Source organism: Scardinius erythrophthalmus, assembly GCF_964197995.2.
Source record: "Scardinius erythrophthalmus genome assembly, chromosome: 1".
In the NCBI taxonomy this organism is placed as follows: Eukaryota; Metazoa; Chordata; class Actinopteri; order Cypriniformes; family Leuciscidae; genus Scardinius; species Scardinius erythrophthalmus.
The window spans coordinates 8,562,591-8,580,072 of NC_138221.1; the positions used below are offsets into that span (position 1 = coordinate 8,562,591).

A 17,482-nucleotide genomic window follows, 5' to 3' on the forward strand; every position below is an offset into this window, starting at 1 on the left:
GTCATTTAAATGAACGAATATTGGATTTTTATGAGCCCAAATATTTTAACACAATGTTTTTGAAAAGTTAGTTTTGTACATTTATATAGTTTAATGTATTTATATAGTTAAATGTAATGAATTGAATGTGAATGGAGTGAATTGGTCAAGTCTGGTCTAAATGATGTAAAACAAACCTCTGTCATTTAATACATGTGTGTGTGCTTCTAGTAAACTTCACAAACAACAACACAACCCTCCTCCACGTGATGGAATCTGAATCAGAATTCAAAGATCTCTTCTGGAATATTCATGGCCTGAAAGCAAGACTTTGCTGTGTTTCTACAAGAGACTGATATTGATGAGAAAGTCTAGGATAAAATCACTAAGGCCTTTGGAAAGGAATATCACATGGAAAAACTGGAAGATGAGAAACTCAAAGGGCAACTGGATGATCAGAGGAGGACGATGTATTTAACCCGCTTCAGTTCAAACAGCAGAGGTGTTTCCATCCGTATTAATAAACCACACAGCCGTCTGGAATCATATGGTGATGGTGGAGATTATGCTTGGGTTCATGCTGAGATCGGCAGTCAGAAGTACACCTTTCTGAGTGTGTATTACCATTCTAAAGGTGACCATCTAATCTGTGATCTCATGGTAAAGATGTTCAGCAGCTTCTTAACGAGTGAGTCAGAAGCTTTTAAATGCAGGCCTGTGATTGGTGGAGACTTTAACACTTTAACACTTGATGGCCTGGATGTGAAGATGTTAACTTAGCGCAGTTGGGATACAGCGTGACAATCTGTCTTATTAACAGTAAGTAAAAATTACTTTGTCACAAACTTTCTCTTGCACACATAAACACTGTGTGCACGTGAATCACACTGGCAAAAAAGACATTCGACTCATGTTTAAAAAGCTTAAACTTAACTTTCAAATACTTAATTGTATTTTGTATTGTACTGTATCTTATCTATATATATGTTTTTATTTAGTACTAACAATGAGATTTATTTCTTAAACTCATTCCCCCGTTTTCATTCTCTCCCACAGACATTATGGACACATCAGTGCACCATGAACACCTCCGAACCCCCGTCTCCAACTCTCCTCTGTTTCATAATGTCATTGTTCTGTGGACATTATACTGCTATAATAAAAACACATCCTGAAAAAATTCACATCCATGTCACACAAGCAGATTGGGGGTCATAAACACACAACCATAAACACACCAGACGCACACATGGTCAAATGTCACAAACCACCTGCTGGTTGTAAAGAAAAAATATAAATGGTCATATCATGTCATAGGGTATCAAATCATAGGGTCATAAATCATTTTTGACACAAACGCCCCTATATAAACTACTATGGTGCAATCACTATTGAAGAGGGTTGGAGGTTGGGATGAACCTCTGCCAGCTGACCTCTTCTCAGAATGGCACGCTTGGGAAGAAGAGCTTCTTAACTTACAGAGAATAACACTGCCTAGGTGTTACACACCAGCATCCTCCTCCATTATCGATACGCATGTCTTCTGTGATGCCTCAAAGAAGGCATATGGCTCTGTAGCCTATTTACGGGTGGAAACGGGTGGAAACGGGTGATGACATCCAAATTGCATTCATCATGGCGAGGTCACGGGTGTCACCCAAGAAGCAACTCTCCACACAGAACTTACACTCAACCTCAGACAGACAATCATGTGGTCCGATTCAACAACCGTATTACACTGGATACAGTCTGAGTCATGCAACTATAAAGTGTTTGTTGGTACGCGAATCGCAGAGATTCAAGACCTCCTTGGATATGAGAACTGGAAATACGTGGACTCGAATAACAACCCTGCCGACGATATAACCCGTGGGTAAGACCCTCATAGATCTGTCCCACACCTGCAGATGGAAGCAAGGTCCAGAATTTCTGTACTAATCTCCAGACCACTGGCCAATCCACCCTTCAGTGCCAGTAGAAGATTCAGAAGAACTCCGTAAATCCACATTCTGTGGTAATGTCACAATCAGTGATGCCTCTTTACCTGATGTAGAAAACTGCAAATCATGGGACGACCTCATCATGACCACGTATCAGTCTCTGCATGGTTTGGCAGCAACCCCTATGTCTGAAGACTGAAACTGCTGTACTCTAGACATACACAGACTGTTTCCTAAGGAAGTGCATGCTCTTAAAGCCAATAAATCTGTGCATTCAAACAGTCGATTACACTCCCTTGCTTCCAACTTCTCTCGAACCGCCTTCTGCACTGTACAATTTACAAATTTGCCAACTGCATATATACTGCAACTGCGTGATGTTGGTCATCAAAACATGAAATCTGTATGAAACACATATAAACAAATGACACAAAATGTGTATAAATCCTATATGACTTTAATTTGACTAGCATATGACTCAATACAAGAACTTATTATTTTCTACTTATCTTAGTTATTTTCTACTAATACTATACACCTTTGCATACTTTTGTCATGTAAAACTCATTTAAGACTTTTTACAGTATTCATATATAATGCAAACATCCCCTACAAGTTGTATGTGTGCTATTTAGCATGAAGGTGGCCATAATCGGTCTGGGGTGCGTTTCCCGAAAGCATCGTAAGCCAACTATGGTCGCAAGTTCCCTCGTTACCAATAGAGTTCAATGGACATTGCGATGAACTTGCGACCATAGTTGGCCAACAACGCTTTCGGGAAATGCACCCCAGATTTTGTATAGGACATGTATTGGCCTAACATGAAACAGAGAAGGTAATTCTGGCTGATTTAAGTAGGAAGATATATGGTTGCTGTATATGAACCATGCAGGATTTTTTTTTTCCATATGGGTGTATTCCCTGTGTTCTTCCTCTGTCTGATTTTGGATAGTGTTTCTCCTGAGTTTCTCCATGTAATGTTGTGTTATATGATTAAAGTCTTCCTTCTACAGTGAGTACTTCTGTGCACCACCTGATGTAACAACCTAGGGTATCTTGCCTTAATAAAATAATTATTGACAAATGTAAAATTTAGACTTAAATGATATGAAATTTAAAAAATCACTTAATTCACTGCATCAGTTGATTACCAGATATTTACAACGTTTAGAAGACTTATGATTATAAACTTGCAACAAAAACAGTTGCACTGTTTATGAAAATGATTTACTTTCAATAGTTATGTTTATATAAGACATTTCTCCAAGAGGCTGGTGCCACAGGTCTACAGTATGTCGTTGTTTTATAGAGTGGTTTCATGTAACTTTGTAGTGTTTGGCCAGAGCTCTTCTCTGAGAGGCTTCCCATAAACACATTTTTTTCTAGAACATTCCAATAATATTTTAGCCTGGGCCAAAGCCCCTGCTTTACCAATGTGTCAAACAGAAGGTTAATTGTGAGAGGGCTACACCTGGCAGTTTACTGACTGTATAGCAGTTTTACAACAATTGTGCTGTTTCACTTCAGAAAGTAGCTTATCGAGGTAAATGCCCAATAATTACATTTAGAATGATTGAAAATGCTTGTATTTCAGGTGAGTGTCGAGTAACAGTAAAAGCAGTTGTAATTGACACGCACCTGGCTCTGACTCCCATAAGACTCCCGTTCATCCTCAATGCCAAAACTATATTTTTAATGACACATCAGAGATTTCTGCTATCCACCCAAAACTTTGACGTTCATAAAAACATTGTACAAGTAATCTATAGTATTTGAGCAGTTTAATTCGTCTTCTGAAGAGCAGATCATTTCATATATTACAAACAGATTTCATTTACACTGTAAAAGTTAAGCAAAAAAGTTTTTTTTTTGAGTGTTTAAAAAAAAAAACTGTTTTAGTCTTTCTACTTCATGTTTTAATTCAATGTGTTACATGCTGTTGCGAAAAACAAGTGTTTACCTTTTTATGTATTTTTTTTTATTAATCATGGGCTTCTGTTGCTCTTCTGAACTACTGAAACTAGTTACTCAAGATTTTCCTCATCTGTCTTGTTATTTGATTAATAAGTGAAAAAAATACATAAATAAATAAATCACAAATCAACCGTTAAAATTCAAGAAACCTTGTAATTGGATATCAACAGTACCCATAAAAGCGGTGGAATAAGCAGCCTCAAAATGAGAAGATGGCAACAGTGGGAAAGCTGAAATAAGAAACATCCCTCCTCCTTCTAAAGCAATATATATATATATATATATATATATATATATATATATATATATATATATATATATATATATATTAAAAAAAAAAAAAAACTCAAACACTCTTGGCCTCTGATTGGTGAGGAGACCACATAGAAAGCTGTAGTGCTGTCAAGATTCGAGTAGTTGAGCTTTCATCAAATCAATTTACGATCCATGATGATTAACCGAAAAAACCCCAGAAGTGCTGCGTCCCACAGACCAGAATCTATGAATCGCAACAAACCTTCTGATGTTCGTTCGTGTTTATTACGTGCTATAACTAGAAGAGATGATCGGTTCACATGCTGCTTAAAGTGAGGTGCTACATACAATATGAAACATTATTTCATATCAAAAGTAACTGCTCTGTCTTATCTGTTGGCATGTTGTCATTGTCCTCTTTGCTTTACAATGGATTTTTCACTGCGTGAGAACATGATGTTTGGTGTGAGAGCCCCATGGCTTATCCGACGTAGCAACAGTGACTACATGTTTCTCAGAGCTGCTCCATTAACAGTAAATGCTGCTCCACACAATCTCAGTCTCTGCATGTACTGCTTGTTTGGGTTTCCAATAAAGTGCATTCGGGGACGCATATAAAGCGCATATGTAAGCGCATATGCATATGTACCGTTTTATCAAAGAAATAAGGTACTCGAGTATTATGAATAAGTCACAACTGAAGGGTGTTGTTAGGCATGACGTGAAGCGGAGTAACCGGAGTAACGATACAGCACTAGCCTCCACACAATAAAAAATATTTAAGCCAAAAAATATGTATCAATGCATCTTTCATGAAGTAAAATCACTAAAAGCCTTCCTTCCGCTAGAAAAAACAGTACACAGTGACTTACAGTGATTTTGCCAAGTTAGACATGATGTTGTTCCAGGAACATGTTGGACTGTAAACACATCATATAATAACAGCATTCATTGGTGGATTGGTTTGCTCTCATTGGCTGCTAGGCTGTAACAACATCACTCTGTATACCTTGTCTAACCTCTCGAAAAAGGTGATGTTGTCAAACTTACCTCCGTTTATCTCTGGTGAAGCGGTTTAGAGTATTTTAGCTCGTTATGGAAAATTGGTTGGGCAATTAAAATGATTCCTCTGGGTTTGAAAACCCCAGAGTTGAAACACGTCATGTCATTCAGACGTCAGGCTGTTATAATAATAAATGCTGAATTCACAACACTTGATGTGTCTGTTGAAAATATATGGTCACATTAAAACCAAGGGTGTGAACCTACACTGCTCTCACGGTTCGGTTCAATTTGATATCACAATGCATCACCGAAAACCTAATTAGAGATTAAGAGTATTGGGATGGTGGGGTTGATGGATAAGTGTTTGAGTGAATGTCAATGTTGAATGTATGTTAAATGTTGTGGTAAACATGGTGTCAGGGTTTTACAGATGATGCAGACAAGATGGTAAGGTTAATAGTTTATTTTCAGGGAGTGTGGAGATGCAGACAGATGGTGAGTAACAGAAACACAGAATAACAGTGGATGCTTAGCTGGTTGGTAATGTCCTTGTCATTCTTTCTCTTTGCAGATGATGTCAGGCTGAAGGCAGAACAGGATGGCAGGCAGGACGGATTGGAGAGGATGAAATGACAGGTAGGAATCCAGGTAAGTGTTCGGAAGTCTGTGGGTCATGTTAAGGTGAACATCGACGAGACCAGACAAGGAGTGAAGGGAGAGTGTTGAATATAAAGGGTGGTTAATGAGGGAGTGCAGGTGATGATGATTGGTGATTGGGTGAGTGAGTGCAGGTGTGCGCCATGGAGGATTCTGGGGAATGAAGTGCACACACAGATGAAGGCTGAAGAACGTGACCGTGACATTACTCCCCCCTCCCGTAAGGCGCGTCCCGTGCCGAAGAAGGCAGCATACGGGAGGGAGGGTGGGCATCCTGGAGTCCGTGACGGGAAGGTGGAGCAGGTTCAGGAGTACGGACTCCAGGATGGTGGCAGGACAGACAGAGGAGGTGATCAGGACGGTGCAGACTGAGCAGGGAACCAAGGTGAAGCAGACTGATCAGGGGACCATGGTGATACAGGCTGATCAGGGGACCATGGCGGTAAGGACCTTTCGGGTGGCCATGGCGGTGCGGACCCTTCGGGTGGCCATGGCGGAGAGGACCCTTCGGGTGGCCATGGCGGAGAGGACCCTTCGGGTGGCCACGGCGGTGAGGACCCTTCAGGTGGCCACGGCGGTGAGGACCCTTCAGGTGGCCATGGCGGAGAAGACCCTTCGGGTGGCCATGGCGGAGAAGACCCTTCGGGTGGCCACGGCGGTGAGGACCCTTCAGGTGGCCATGGTGGAGAAGACCCTTCGGGTGGCCATGGCGGAGAAGACTGATAGCCCCCCCCCCAAAATTCCTTTGGGGAAATATCAGGCTTTAACACTGGACTGGAAGAGGCAGGGGGCGAAAGCGGCTCTGGGCTGGACAGGACCAGTGATGAAGGCGGCTCTGGACTGGACAGGACCAGCGGCGAAGAGGACTCTGAGCTGGACAGGACCAGCGGCGAAGAGGACTCTGAGCTGGACAGGACCAGCGGCGAAGAGGGCTGTGAGCTGGGCGGAACCAGCGGCGAAGAGGGCTGTGAGCTGGGCGGAACCAGCGGCGAAGAGGGCTGTGAGCTGAGCAGCGATGAGGGCTGTGAGCTGGGCAGCGATGAGGGCTGTGAGCTGGGCAGCGATGAGGGCTGTGAGCTGGGCAGCGATGAGGGCTGTGAGCTGGGCAGCGATGAGGGCTGTGAGCTGGGCAGCGATGAGGGCTGTGAGCTGGGCAGCGATGAGGGCTCTGTGCTGGGCAGCGATGAGGGCTCTGTGCTGGGCAGCGATGAGGGCTCTGTGCTGGGCAGCGATGAGGGCTCTGTGCTGGGCAGCGATGAGGGCTCTGTGCTGGGCAGCGATGAGGGCTCTGTGCTGGGCAGCGATGAGGGCTCTGTGCTGGGCAGGACCAGCTGTGAGGAGGGCATTGAGCTGGACTGGACCAGCTGTGAGGAGGGCGTTGAGCTGGACAGGACCAGCTGTGAAGAGGGCGTTGAGCTGAATGGGACCAACAGTGAAGGCTCTGTGCAGGGCAGGACCAGCAGTGAAGGCTTGGTGCTGGGCAGGACCAGCGGTGTAGACTTTGGGCTGGGCAGGACCAGCGGCGAAGAGGGCTCAGTGCTGGACTGGACCAGCGGCGAAGAAGGCTCTGTGCTGGACGGGACCAGCGGCGAAGAGGGCTCTGTGCTGGACGGGACCAGCGGCGAAGAGGGCTCTGTGCTGGACGGGACCAGCGGCGAAGAGGGCTCTGTGCTGGACGGGACCAGCGGCGAAGAGGGCTCTGTGCTGGACGGGACCAGCGGCGAAGAGGGCTCTGTGCTGGACGGGACCAGCGATGAGGGCTTTGAGCTGGACGGGACCAGCGATGAGGGCTTTGAGCTGGACGGGACCAGCGATGAGGGCTTTGAGCTGGACGGGACCAGCGATGAGGGCTTTGAGCTGGACGGGACCAGCGATGAGGGCTTTGAGCTGGACGGGACCAGCGATGAGGGCTTTGAGCTGGACGGGACCAGCGATGAGGGCTTTGAGCTGGACGGGACCAGCGATGAGGGCTTTGAGCTGGACGGGACCAGCGATGAGGGCTTTGAGCTGGACGGGACCAGCGATGAAGAGGGATTTGAGCTGGACGGAACCAGCGATGAGGGCTTTGTGCTGGACGGGACCAGCGATGAGGGCTTTGTGCTGGACGGGACCAGCGATGAGGGCTTTGTGCTGGACGGGACCAGCGATGAGGGCTTTGTGCTGGACGGGACCAGCGATGAGGGCTTTGAGCTGGACGGGACCAGCGATGAGGGCTTTGAGCTGGACGGGACCAGCGATGAAGAGGGATTTGAGCTGGACGGAACCAGCGATGAACAGGGATTTGAAAACTCTGGCTCTGGCTCGGGGAGAATGACGCTCACAGGCTCTGGCGGGCAGGCGACTGGCCCTGGCGGGCAGGCGACTGGCCCTGGCGGGCAGGCGACTGGCCCTGGCTCTGGCTCTGGCGGGCAGGCGACTGGCTCTGGCTCTGGCGGGCAGGCGACTGGCTCTGGCGGGCAGGCGACTGGCTCTGGCTCTGGCGGGCAGGCGACTGGCTCTGGCGGGCAGGCGACTGGCTCTGGCTCTGGCGGGCAGGCGACTGGCTCTGGCTCTGGCGGGCAGGCGACTGGCTCTGGCTCTGGCGGGCAGGCGACTGGCTCTGGCTCTGGCGGGCAGGCGACTGGCTCTGGCTCTGGCGGGCAGGCGACTGGCTCTGGCTCTGGCGGGCAGGCGCTCATAGACTCAGGGGCGGCGGGCACGACGCCTACTGCCTTGGTCTCGGCAGCTCTGGCGTGAAGTGCGGGCTCGGCTGGACCGGCGCGAAGCGCGGGCCCGCTAGTGCTGGTGACTGAATTCCGGATGATGATGGCTGGAGATGGTGGTTGAGTGGCGATGTCCTCAACCTCACCTACGGTGAACCTTGAGCCACTCAACCACAACACATGATCTAGATACTGGGCAAATGAGCCTGGGATTGCCTCCGCTGGAGCTTGCTGGTACAGATGGTTATCCAGTCCGCCCCAAAATACTGTTTTTAGGACATCATCTGTCCAGCTTACCCCAACAGAAAGCTCCAGAAAGCCGGCGACATATTCCTCGATTGAGCACCCATCTTGAAAACAATGAATCAGATGATCAGCTGGGGTTAGGGTGAAGTGAGCAACTTCCATGCTTCGTGTGGTCTGGTCTTCTGTCAGGGTTTTACAGATGATGCAGACAAGATGGTAAGGTTAATAGTTTATTTTCAGGGAGTGTGGAGATGCAGACAGATGGTGAGTAACAGAAACACAGAATAACAGTGGATGCTTAGCTGGTTGGTAATGTCCTTGTCATTCTTTCTCTTTGCAGATGATGTCAGGCTGAAGGCAGAACAGGATGGCAGGCAGGACGGATTGGAGAGGATGAAATGACAGGTAGGAATCCAGGTAAGTGTTCGGAAGTCTGTGGGTCATGTTAAGGTGAACATCGACGAGACCAGACAAGGAGTGAAGGGAGAGTGTTGAATATAAAGGGTGGTTAATGAGGGAGTGCAGGTGATGATGATTGGTGATTGGGTGAGTGAGTGCAGGTGTGCGCCATGGAGGATTCTGGGGAATGAAGTGCACACACAGATGAAGGCTGAAGAACGTGACCGTGACACATGGATACTGTCATGTAAGAAACATTTCAGACTTCAGTCTGACAATAAAGTATAAAGTAAAGTATCACGATGCACTGCATCCTCGATTTTCAATTTTACTTCACAAGTGATGTGTGCGTACGCCTGTTCGGGAAGTCGCAGTGACATTCCAGTTTTGTTTTAAAGAAATGTTCATTTAAAAGCAGCGCTCATTCCTCAGTGTATTATGTGATTAAATGCAGGAACCATGGGCACATATCCAGGCCGGGTCTCAGATTTGCTGAGAGTTAGCCAGCCCGAATTCCAGGCACGATCCGTTGACCGAAAATGTGTGCAAGTCCCTACCCTCTAGAGAGAGACCAAACAAGCAGGAGAACTGTTTCTCTGAAACAGGATTTTTAACTCATTGCCTGCAGGGCTCAAGGGAGGTCTCTGCAGTGCCAGATATAAGTCCCAAGAGGGTAAAGAGGTAATGTTATTTTGCATGTTTTTAAGTTAATGCCATATAAAGATGTTTGAATGCTGCTTGGAAAGAACCTGCAATACTTGAAACTTGTATTTGACTTCCACTTTTTGAAGAAGAAGAAGAAGAAGAAGAAGAAGAAGAAGAAGAAGAAGAACAGGGCGAGATGGGCAAAAGTTGTGAAAGTTAGTTTCCTGAACATAATGTTTCTTAACCAACCATGAGGGGGAAGAGAACCTTTCTGAAACCACCAGACAGACGAAGACTACAGTGAAGAAGAGCAAGAGTGCTTGAAGAAGACAACAGTGTAAATGACAGAAGAAGGACAGTTTGTATAACTACAAACTGAACCTCAAAAAAGAAGCAGCACAAGTGAGTCTCCGTCACTTCTGAAAGTCTTCAACCTACGGGCGGGGGAATATTATGAGTGAGCTGATTCAACTGATGCACATCCTTCAAAATGACAATAATGTATAGCTATAGGATATAACAATGACAAATCATGCATTCAGTTAACATCCAACAGTCATCTGCTATGAATACACAGAGTATGTGTCTTGAGACATCTTAAGATCAAATAAGACATTCATGTTCATTTCCAAAGTCAAAATCCTGCCTCCCACTCTCCCACCCAGACCCATACACTGTTTTTTTTTTTTTTTTCTGAAAGTTATGTAATTTACTGGAAAGCAGACATATTATATCTCAGTAACATGCAGATCCTGATTGGCTGACATGCATCTTACGTCACATGAGTACACATATATAAGCCCACAATGTCGTGGCAAAAGAATACAGCAAAATAATTCAAGAAAACAAGACACATCTCTTATAAACTATCCAGCAGAAAAACTGTTTGCTGTTTAGAACACAGATTTCCTCAGGTTTGACTTTTTCACATTCACATTTACATTTATTTGTTATTTCACTTTTACTAAAACCCATGTAATATTTTTTTGATTCATGCACGTTCTGTGAATGTTAGTTCTGTTGAACATTCCCAGAACAGAGCCTAGATTATTATTTATTTTGGTTATTAAGAATGTAGCCTGTGTTTTATGTTGTGTGTGTGTCTCACGCATGTTATAGGCAGATTAGTGATTGTAAAATGCTCAATGTGGAACCGCTGAACGTGCTTTAATGGATTAGACAGTAATGTTGGAGGATACGCCTCATCTAAGCAGCCCTCTTGATAATCTCTGTGGTTGGTAAAGAAACATTAAGTTCAAGAACCTAACTTTCAAAACTTTTGCTTATCTCATCATGCGCTGAGATACACATCGTATGATATGAAACGTATGACCCACATAGCAACATTGTTTCGGCCCAGATCTGGCCCACATCTGGCACACGTGGAAAGATGATCTGGCCCTCCCTTGGGCGGACCGCTCCTGTTTGCCAGATCTGGGCCACAAGCAGGCCATAGCAATGCCACATGTCAGCCAAGAGCAAAGAAATAAACTAGAACTGGACCTTATCTGAGCCACAAAATCTGTGTATATTAAATATGAAGTCATCTCAGCCTTAATAAGCCTGTTAACAAGCAGAATCACTGAACAGAACAGAAAAAGAGACGAGCAGAAACACAAGAACTACAACTGACTTCAGACACAGTTTTAGATGAAATCAACTGAAGATAAAGACATTAAATCTGTGAAGATCTCAGCAGAGGAGGATTAAACAACTCCACAAACCGCATTACCAGCTTCACTTATTACTAACCAGACTGACTTTATTTCTGTCAGACGTCTACACAAGTTTTATTGAGAATGAACAGAGGTTTAACTCTAATGTGTTTCATTTGAAGTCAGCATAACAGTGATTACTGTTTCCATTAGTTGGGCTCTTAACTCTTATTATATCTATTGTCTTTTTCTGGCTGCAGTGACAGTGTGTTTGTCAAACACATTTGCAGCAGCAAAGAAAGCTAAAGTGAAATGAGATCAGGTGATGATTGTTTCCTGTTGATGGATTTACAATCATCATGCAAGACTTATCCACTGATGTTTTTTTGTATATAACAGTTGTGTTGTACCATTAATATATTCACATCACAAACCCTATGTGAGATCCCTGTGTGAGAGGGTTTGGACGTTTTTTCGGATTTCCAAATTTGGGGAACAGACACCGTCTCTATATGATGATAGCTAGGTGAAAGAGGCTCTATGTGATGGGATTTATCTGACCTTGGTGACGCGAGGCCGCTAGCAGATGGTCGGTTTAGCCAGTCTGTCTGCTTCCTGACCTGAGCCCCAGATTGTCATGTTTGAACTCTAAGACTATGAGCCATATTACTAGAGAGAAGAGACCAGGAGGGATGAATACCATCTCTTTTCAACAGGTCAGGTTTGCCCCAAAAACTTTTCCAATTGTCTATGAATTCTATATTATTAAGCGGACACCACTTAGACAGCCAACCGTTAAGCGAACACAATCTACTGACTATCTCATCACTCCTGCGAACAGGAAGGGGGCCAGAGCAAATTACAGTGCCTAACTGTCTCCTTGCATTTATCACATATAAATCCTATATTGCTGACAGAGAAGGCTATGCTAAACATGTGACATGAAGTGCAGGTGACAATAACAGGACAAGACATTACTCACCGTGTTTGTTGAGTGATTCTTACTCACCTGAGCTTTTTATGAACTCAAAGGCGCGGACGCGCGAAAGAAAATAAATAATAAATAGCTGAGCGCACGGGTGGCGCGTTAACAGCCTAGCGAATTACTCGCATGATGTGCAAGTAATAACTAAAGCTAGCGATGTCAGGTTAATCCGAGATGTTGGGTAAGCTGTATTTAGTAGTATAAACAACTAGAAATTATAGTAAATGATGGTTCAAAACAGAGAGAAATACGAAGCTATACGAAGCTTACAGCACCGAAGCAAACAAACTCACACAGCAGGCAGCGAGGCAGACAGGAGCAGCATTTAGTGCAGTTTCGCATCCTGATGCAAGATTCTCTGAAAACCTTAATACATTTTACTTAGGGTGACGATACGTCTTCTTTTTCCCTGACATGTCCTCTTTTTTAACCTAAAAAAAATGCATCCAGCCGGGATTTCTAGATCGCCCAAAATGTCTGCGATTCTGCTTTTGCTTTCTACAGTCACCATTCCTTATGTTTACATGCACAACTTTTGTTTCATTAAGACTGAATTCATTCTGATTGATGAATCTGAATGTAGTGTGAACGCTAAACAAGTGATTGGGTTGATGTGCGTTTTTGCATTGCTTTAGGTCCCGCCTTCTCACACGCCACCATTGGTCGGTCGGTCATGTACGTAACACAAAACATTGGTCAAACTACATGTTGTAACAAAAAAGCAAGCTTCCTTTTTTTATGTTTTAAATACTGCTGTTGACGCCTGACTGGATGACTTTTCTGATCTTCTCTCATCAATGTTCCTGAGCAACTGAAGAACCTTACAAAAAAAAATTACCATATTCCAAGGTAATTTACATTTACATTTAACCATTTAGCAGACACTTTTATCCAAATTGACTTACAAATGAGAAGAGCAATATAAGCAATCAAACTAACAGTAGGACATTCAGACTCAGTTACAGTACATGTAGCAACTTTTATATATATATATTTATATATATATACAGTGCAATGCATAAGTGAATACACCCCTGCTAAAGTTGACTAAAAAGAGGAATAAAAAATCATATTTTGGAAATTGAACTTAATGCCTTAATTTAAAAAATTAGGAAAAATCCAACCTTTAAGGACACCAATTTTCTTTATGAATGAATAATGTATCGTAAATAAATAAATGTTCTTCCTTAAAATACAGGGTGCATAAGTTTGGACACCCCTATGTTAAATTCCCATAGAGGCAGGCAGATTTTTATTTTTAAAGGCCAGTTACTTCATGGATCCAGGATACTATGCATCCTGATAAAGTTCCCTTGGCCTTGGCCTCTGGAATTAAAATAGCCCCACATCATCACATAGCCTTCACCATACCTAGAGATTGGCATGGTTTTATTTCAGTTAGCCTAATAGCTAGTTTGATTTGCATTGAGAGATGATCTTATGGAAAGTACCCCATGCCAATCTCTAGGTATGGTGAAGGCTATGTGATGATGTGGGGCTATTTTAATTCCAAAGGCCAAGGGAACTTTATCAGGATGCATAGTATCCTAAATTTAAAAAAAAAAAAAATACTTAAAAATAAAAATCTGCCTGCCTCTGTGGGGATTTAACATAGGGGTGTACTCACTTATGCACCATGTATTTCAAGGAAGAACATTTATTTATTTACGATACATTATTCATTCACAAAGAAAATTGGTGTCCTTAAAGGTTGGATTTTTCCTAATTTTTTAAATTAAGGCATTAAGTTCAATTTCCAAAATATGATTTTTTATTCCTCTTTTTAGTCAACTTTAGCATGGGTGTATTCACTTATGCATTGCACTGTATATATACTGTATATATATATATATATATATATATATATATATTACTTACAAAAAAATAGGGATATGCGATTTTCGGGTGAAATTTCAGAATGCCCCTAAAATGCAACCTTTACACGTGAACTTAATTTTGCATTTCTACTTAAATGCCCTACTTTCATGATATAATATCACTGTAGCATGAACTTTTTTTTAAGTTTCTATAAATTTCATACGAAACGAAAGTCGAATATCCCTAACCTTTTGTGAGTAGTGCATATAATAGATATAGAATAGTAAGCGTTAATGGGTCAAGTGTTAACAAAAGAGATGCGTCTTCAGCAGTTTCTTGACAATGGCTCAAACATTAGCAGCTCGGTTTGAGTTAGGCCGGTCATTCCACCAGCTTGGAACAGTCAATGTAAAGTCCATAATAGTGATATTGTGCCTTTTTGGGATGGCACCACAAGGCGCCGTTCACTTGCAGAATGCAAGCCTCTGGATGGCAAGAGGGTATTTTAAAAGATTTCAAGGGATTAAATGTATTATTCCTTTTTTTATAAATTCACTGATTAATTCCTTCATTCATTATTTTCAAATGGTTTGCTATCTAGCAGAACATTCCAAGGACACCAGGGTAAAACTGTATTGTGTAACATTTTTAGTGTGTAAATCTGTACATATTCCTCTTGGAGTGATTGGAGATTTTGTGAATTATTGTTCTCATTGTCTTTCATCATCCGTTCTCCACTAGATCTACAAGATCATCTGAAGGATTTGACTGAATCAAAATGCTGCTCATCATTGAAGCTCTTCTTCTAATTTTAGCTGCTCTAGGACAGGTAAGCTTGTGTTCTAGTTTGAATATTACAGACATGAATACTGATGATGTGATCATTATGATTCATGTTTTTTGCAGGATCACAGAGCTGCTGCTGCTGCTGTTAAAGGACAGATATATCCACTGGATATGGCACCGAATTCAGTTGATGATCAGTATATGGCCTGTGGAAAAAAAATGGCATATTTGGTGAGGAATAAATATCTAAAGAAGGAAATAAATAACTCAGCTGAATTTGAAAAGGCTTGGCAAGAAGGTGAAATGAATGCCAGAGCGCCAGAAGATAAATTGACAAAGAATCATTCTATTGCCTTGTATGTGTACACTAACCTTAATTCTAGCATATATAGCAATCTTGACATGGCTGTTTATAATGGTAAACAAAACTACAGAAACCGGACATTCAAATGGTATTCACTTCAATTTTTGATAACAGATGCAATACAGATATTGACCAAAAAACAAAAGGAATGCAAGTCAACATATCGTGGTACAAAAGCTGAATTTTATAAGAATGTCACAGGCACAGAGATTCGTTTCGGCTCGTTTGCTTCATCCTCTCTTGATCGTAAAGTAGCACAGGGCTTTGGAACTAAATCTTGTTTTGAAATCAAAACTTGCAACGGTGTTAATGTGATCAAATATTCGAAGTATCCTGAACAGAAAGAGGTGCTGATTCCTCCATATGAGACATTTAAAGTCACTGCTGTCAAGACAAGACAAGACCAGAAAAATCTCTGGTGTGAGACTGTGTACAAGTTGGAAAGCTCTGGAAAAAGAAGTTACCTGAATTGTTCAGTGGCTTTCCATAAATCAGCTTTATCTAAATGCATATGCTCAAAGGCAACGGGCATTTGTACAATGTATAGAATATCACGGTAAAGCTACTTTGAAACTACAATCTGTATTGTATAAATAAATATATAAACAGTATTATATACATAAAAGTGACAATAATGTCTCCAAGCAATCAGTATGAGGGCTTTTTCTAGGGTGGAACAAAACTAACAGGATAACAATTGAGCGAACTCAATCCCACTGAAGGAGAAACTCACATTAGGCAGAAAATTGGTCAAAATTTGTATTCCCTGTTATTTGATCCCATGATCTTGGCATTACTAAAGCCTTGCTGTACTAAACTAAAGTAATACTTCAAAATGTATGCTGAGTGCTTTGAATATACATCCTTACATTGTTTACTTCACTTCCACACTTAATTACCCACTTTTTTTTTTTATTCTTCGAAAATAATTTGATTATGTAATTGTGACGTGAATGATTTAAAGATCTGTATTGATTTCTTTTCTTTCTTTTTTATTACTGTAATCTTATGTTGTGTGCTGTATTGTCTTTACAAGTAAGTGAGTTAGATATAAGCGAATGACAATGTTGTGTAGCAGTTTCCATTGCTTTTGCGTCGCTTGAATAACAGATGTTGAATTTGTGCTAGTCAGATGGAGATTATTCAATAAACACAGTAAATGCTCATTTTTATTATAACTTGGTCTCCTGAATCATGCTCTGTCTGCATCAGTTAGTTGGAAAGAGTGAAGCCTGGTTCACACTGTATGATTTTGGCCAATATTTGGGCAACTTTTGTGAATCCTAAACGATTCTTTTTATCCAAGGCAAAAATCTCAAGTCTTCCATCACTAGTTTGACATGTTCGCCGAAAGCTGATTAATGACCATTGTGATCAGGTTTTACCTCCGATGAAAATCTGGCAGTGTCAGAAGTTTTGAGATACAGTCCTGCAGTGTGACTTCTTTGACAAACATCAAATCAAAAACCAATAGGAGCACAGAATCTGAAGACGCAACTTTAATGAGACAACAGCAAAACTCCACTTGCTCCACATACACAAAAACTGGTGACAAGTACACACTGACGCGTTGTGGCTTACAAGCCTTCATAAGGGTGGCCACCCTATAATAATACACCCTGACGAAGGCTTGTTAGCCACAACGCGTCAGTGTGTACTTGTCACCAGTTTTTAAATTATAAAGCCATGATGAAATTAAAGGCTTTTTAACTTTTTTTTCTTATTATACTTATTATCTTATTATTCTTAAAGGAGAACTCGGTAACTCTAGCGAACTCTAGTCACTTCTTTGCTGATTTTCCCTTTTGTTGTCGCATGTTTTCCCCACGAGCTCCCCCTACAGCTGTGGGGGGGGGGCATATATTTCACAACACAGTCGTAAAAAACTCACTTGCGGCGGCTTCCTCCCCCTCTCTCTACCGCTGCACATGTGCGTTTGTTTTGATCGGAGCAAGCCAACTGCATCGTGTGGAGCTATGTCTAGGTGGGTAATCTGGTAATACATCATACGTGTGTTTATGTCGAATTGCCGTAAAGCAATTTGTGTTTCGCGCTCGTTCTCGTTCTAGTTC

General features: G+C 42.5%; 2 protein-coding genes across 2 annotated transcripts in view; both read left to right on the plus strand.

The window, feature by feature from the left end:
- Positions 1 to 17,482, plus strand: part of LOC308700561 (CD276 antigen homolog) — a 1,553,888-nt gene that overhangs the window by 784,514 nt on the left and 751,892 nt on the right. The window lies entirely within an intron of this gene.
- LOC308687057 (ecto-ADP-ribosyltransferase 4-like) lies at positions 391 to 15,970 on the plus strand (the record flags this gene model as incomplete). Its single annotated transcript, XM_081359282.1, has 4 exons — positions 391 to 639; positions 6,036 to 6,171; positions 9,786 to 9,838; positions 15,167 to 15,970. The coding sequence occupies 4 exons, from the start codon at positions 391 to 393 to the stop codon at positions 15,968 to 15,970; spliced, it is 1,242 nt and encodes a 413-aa protein (XP_081215408.1).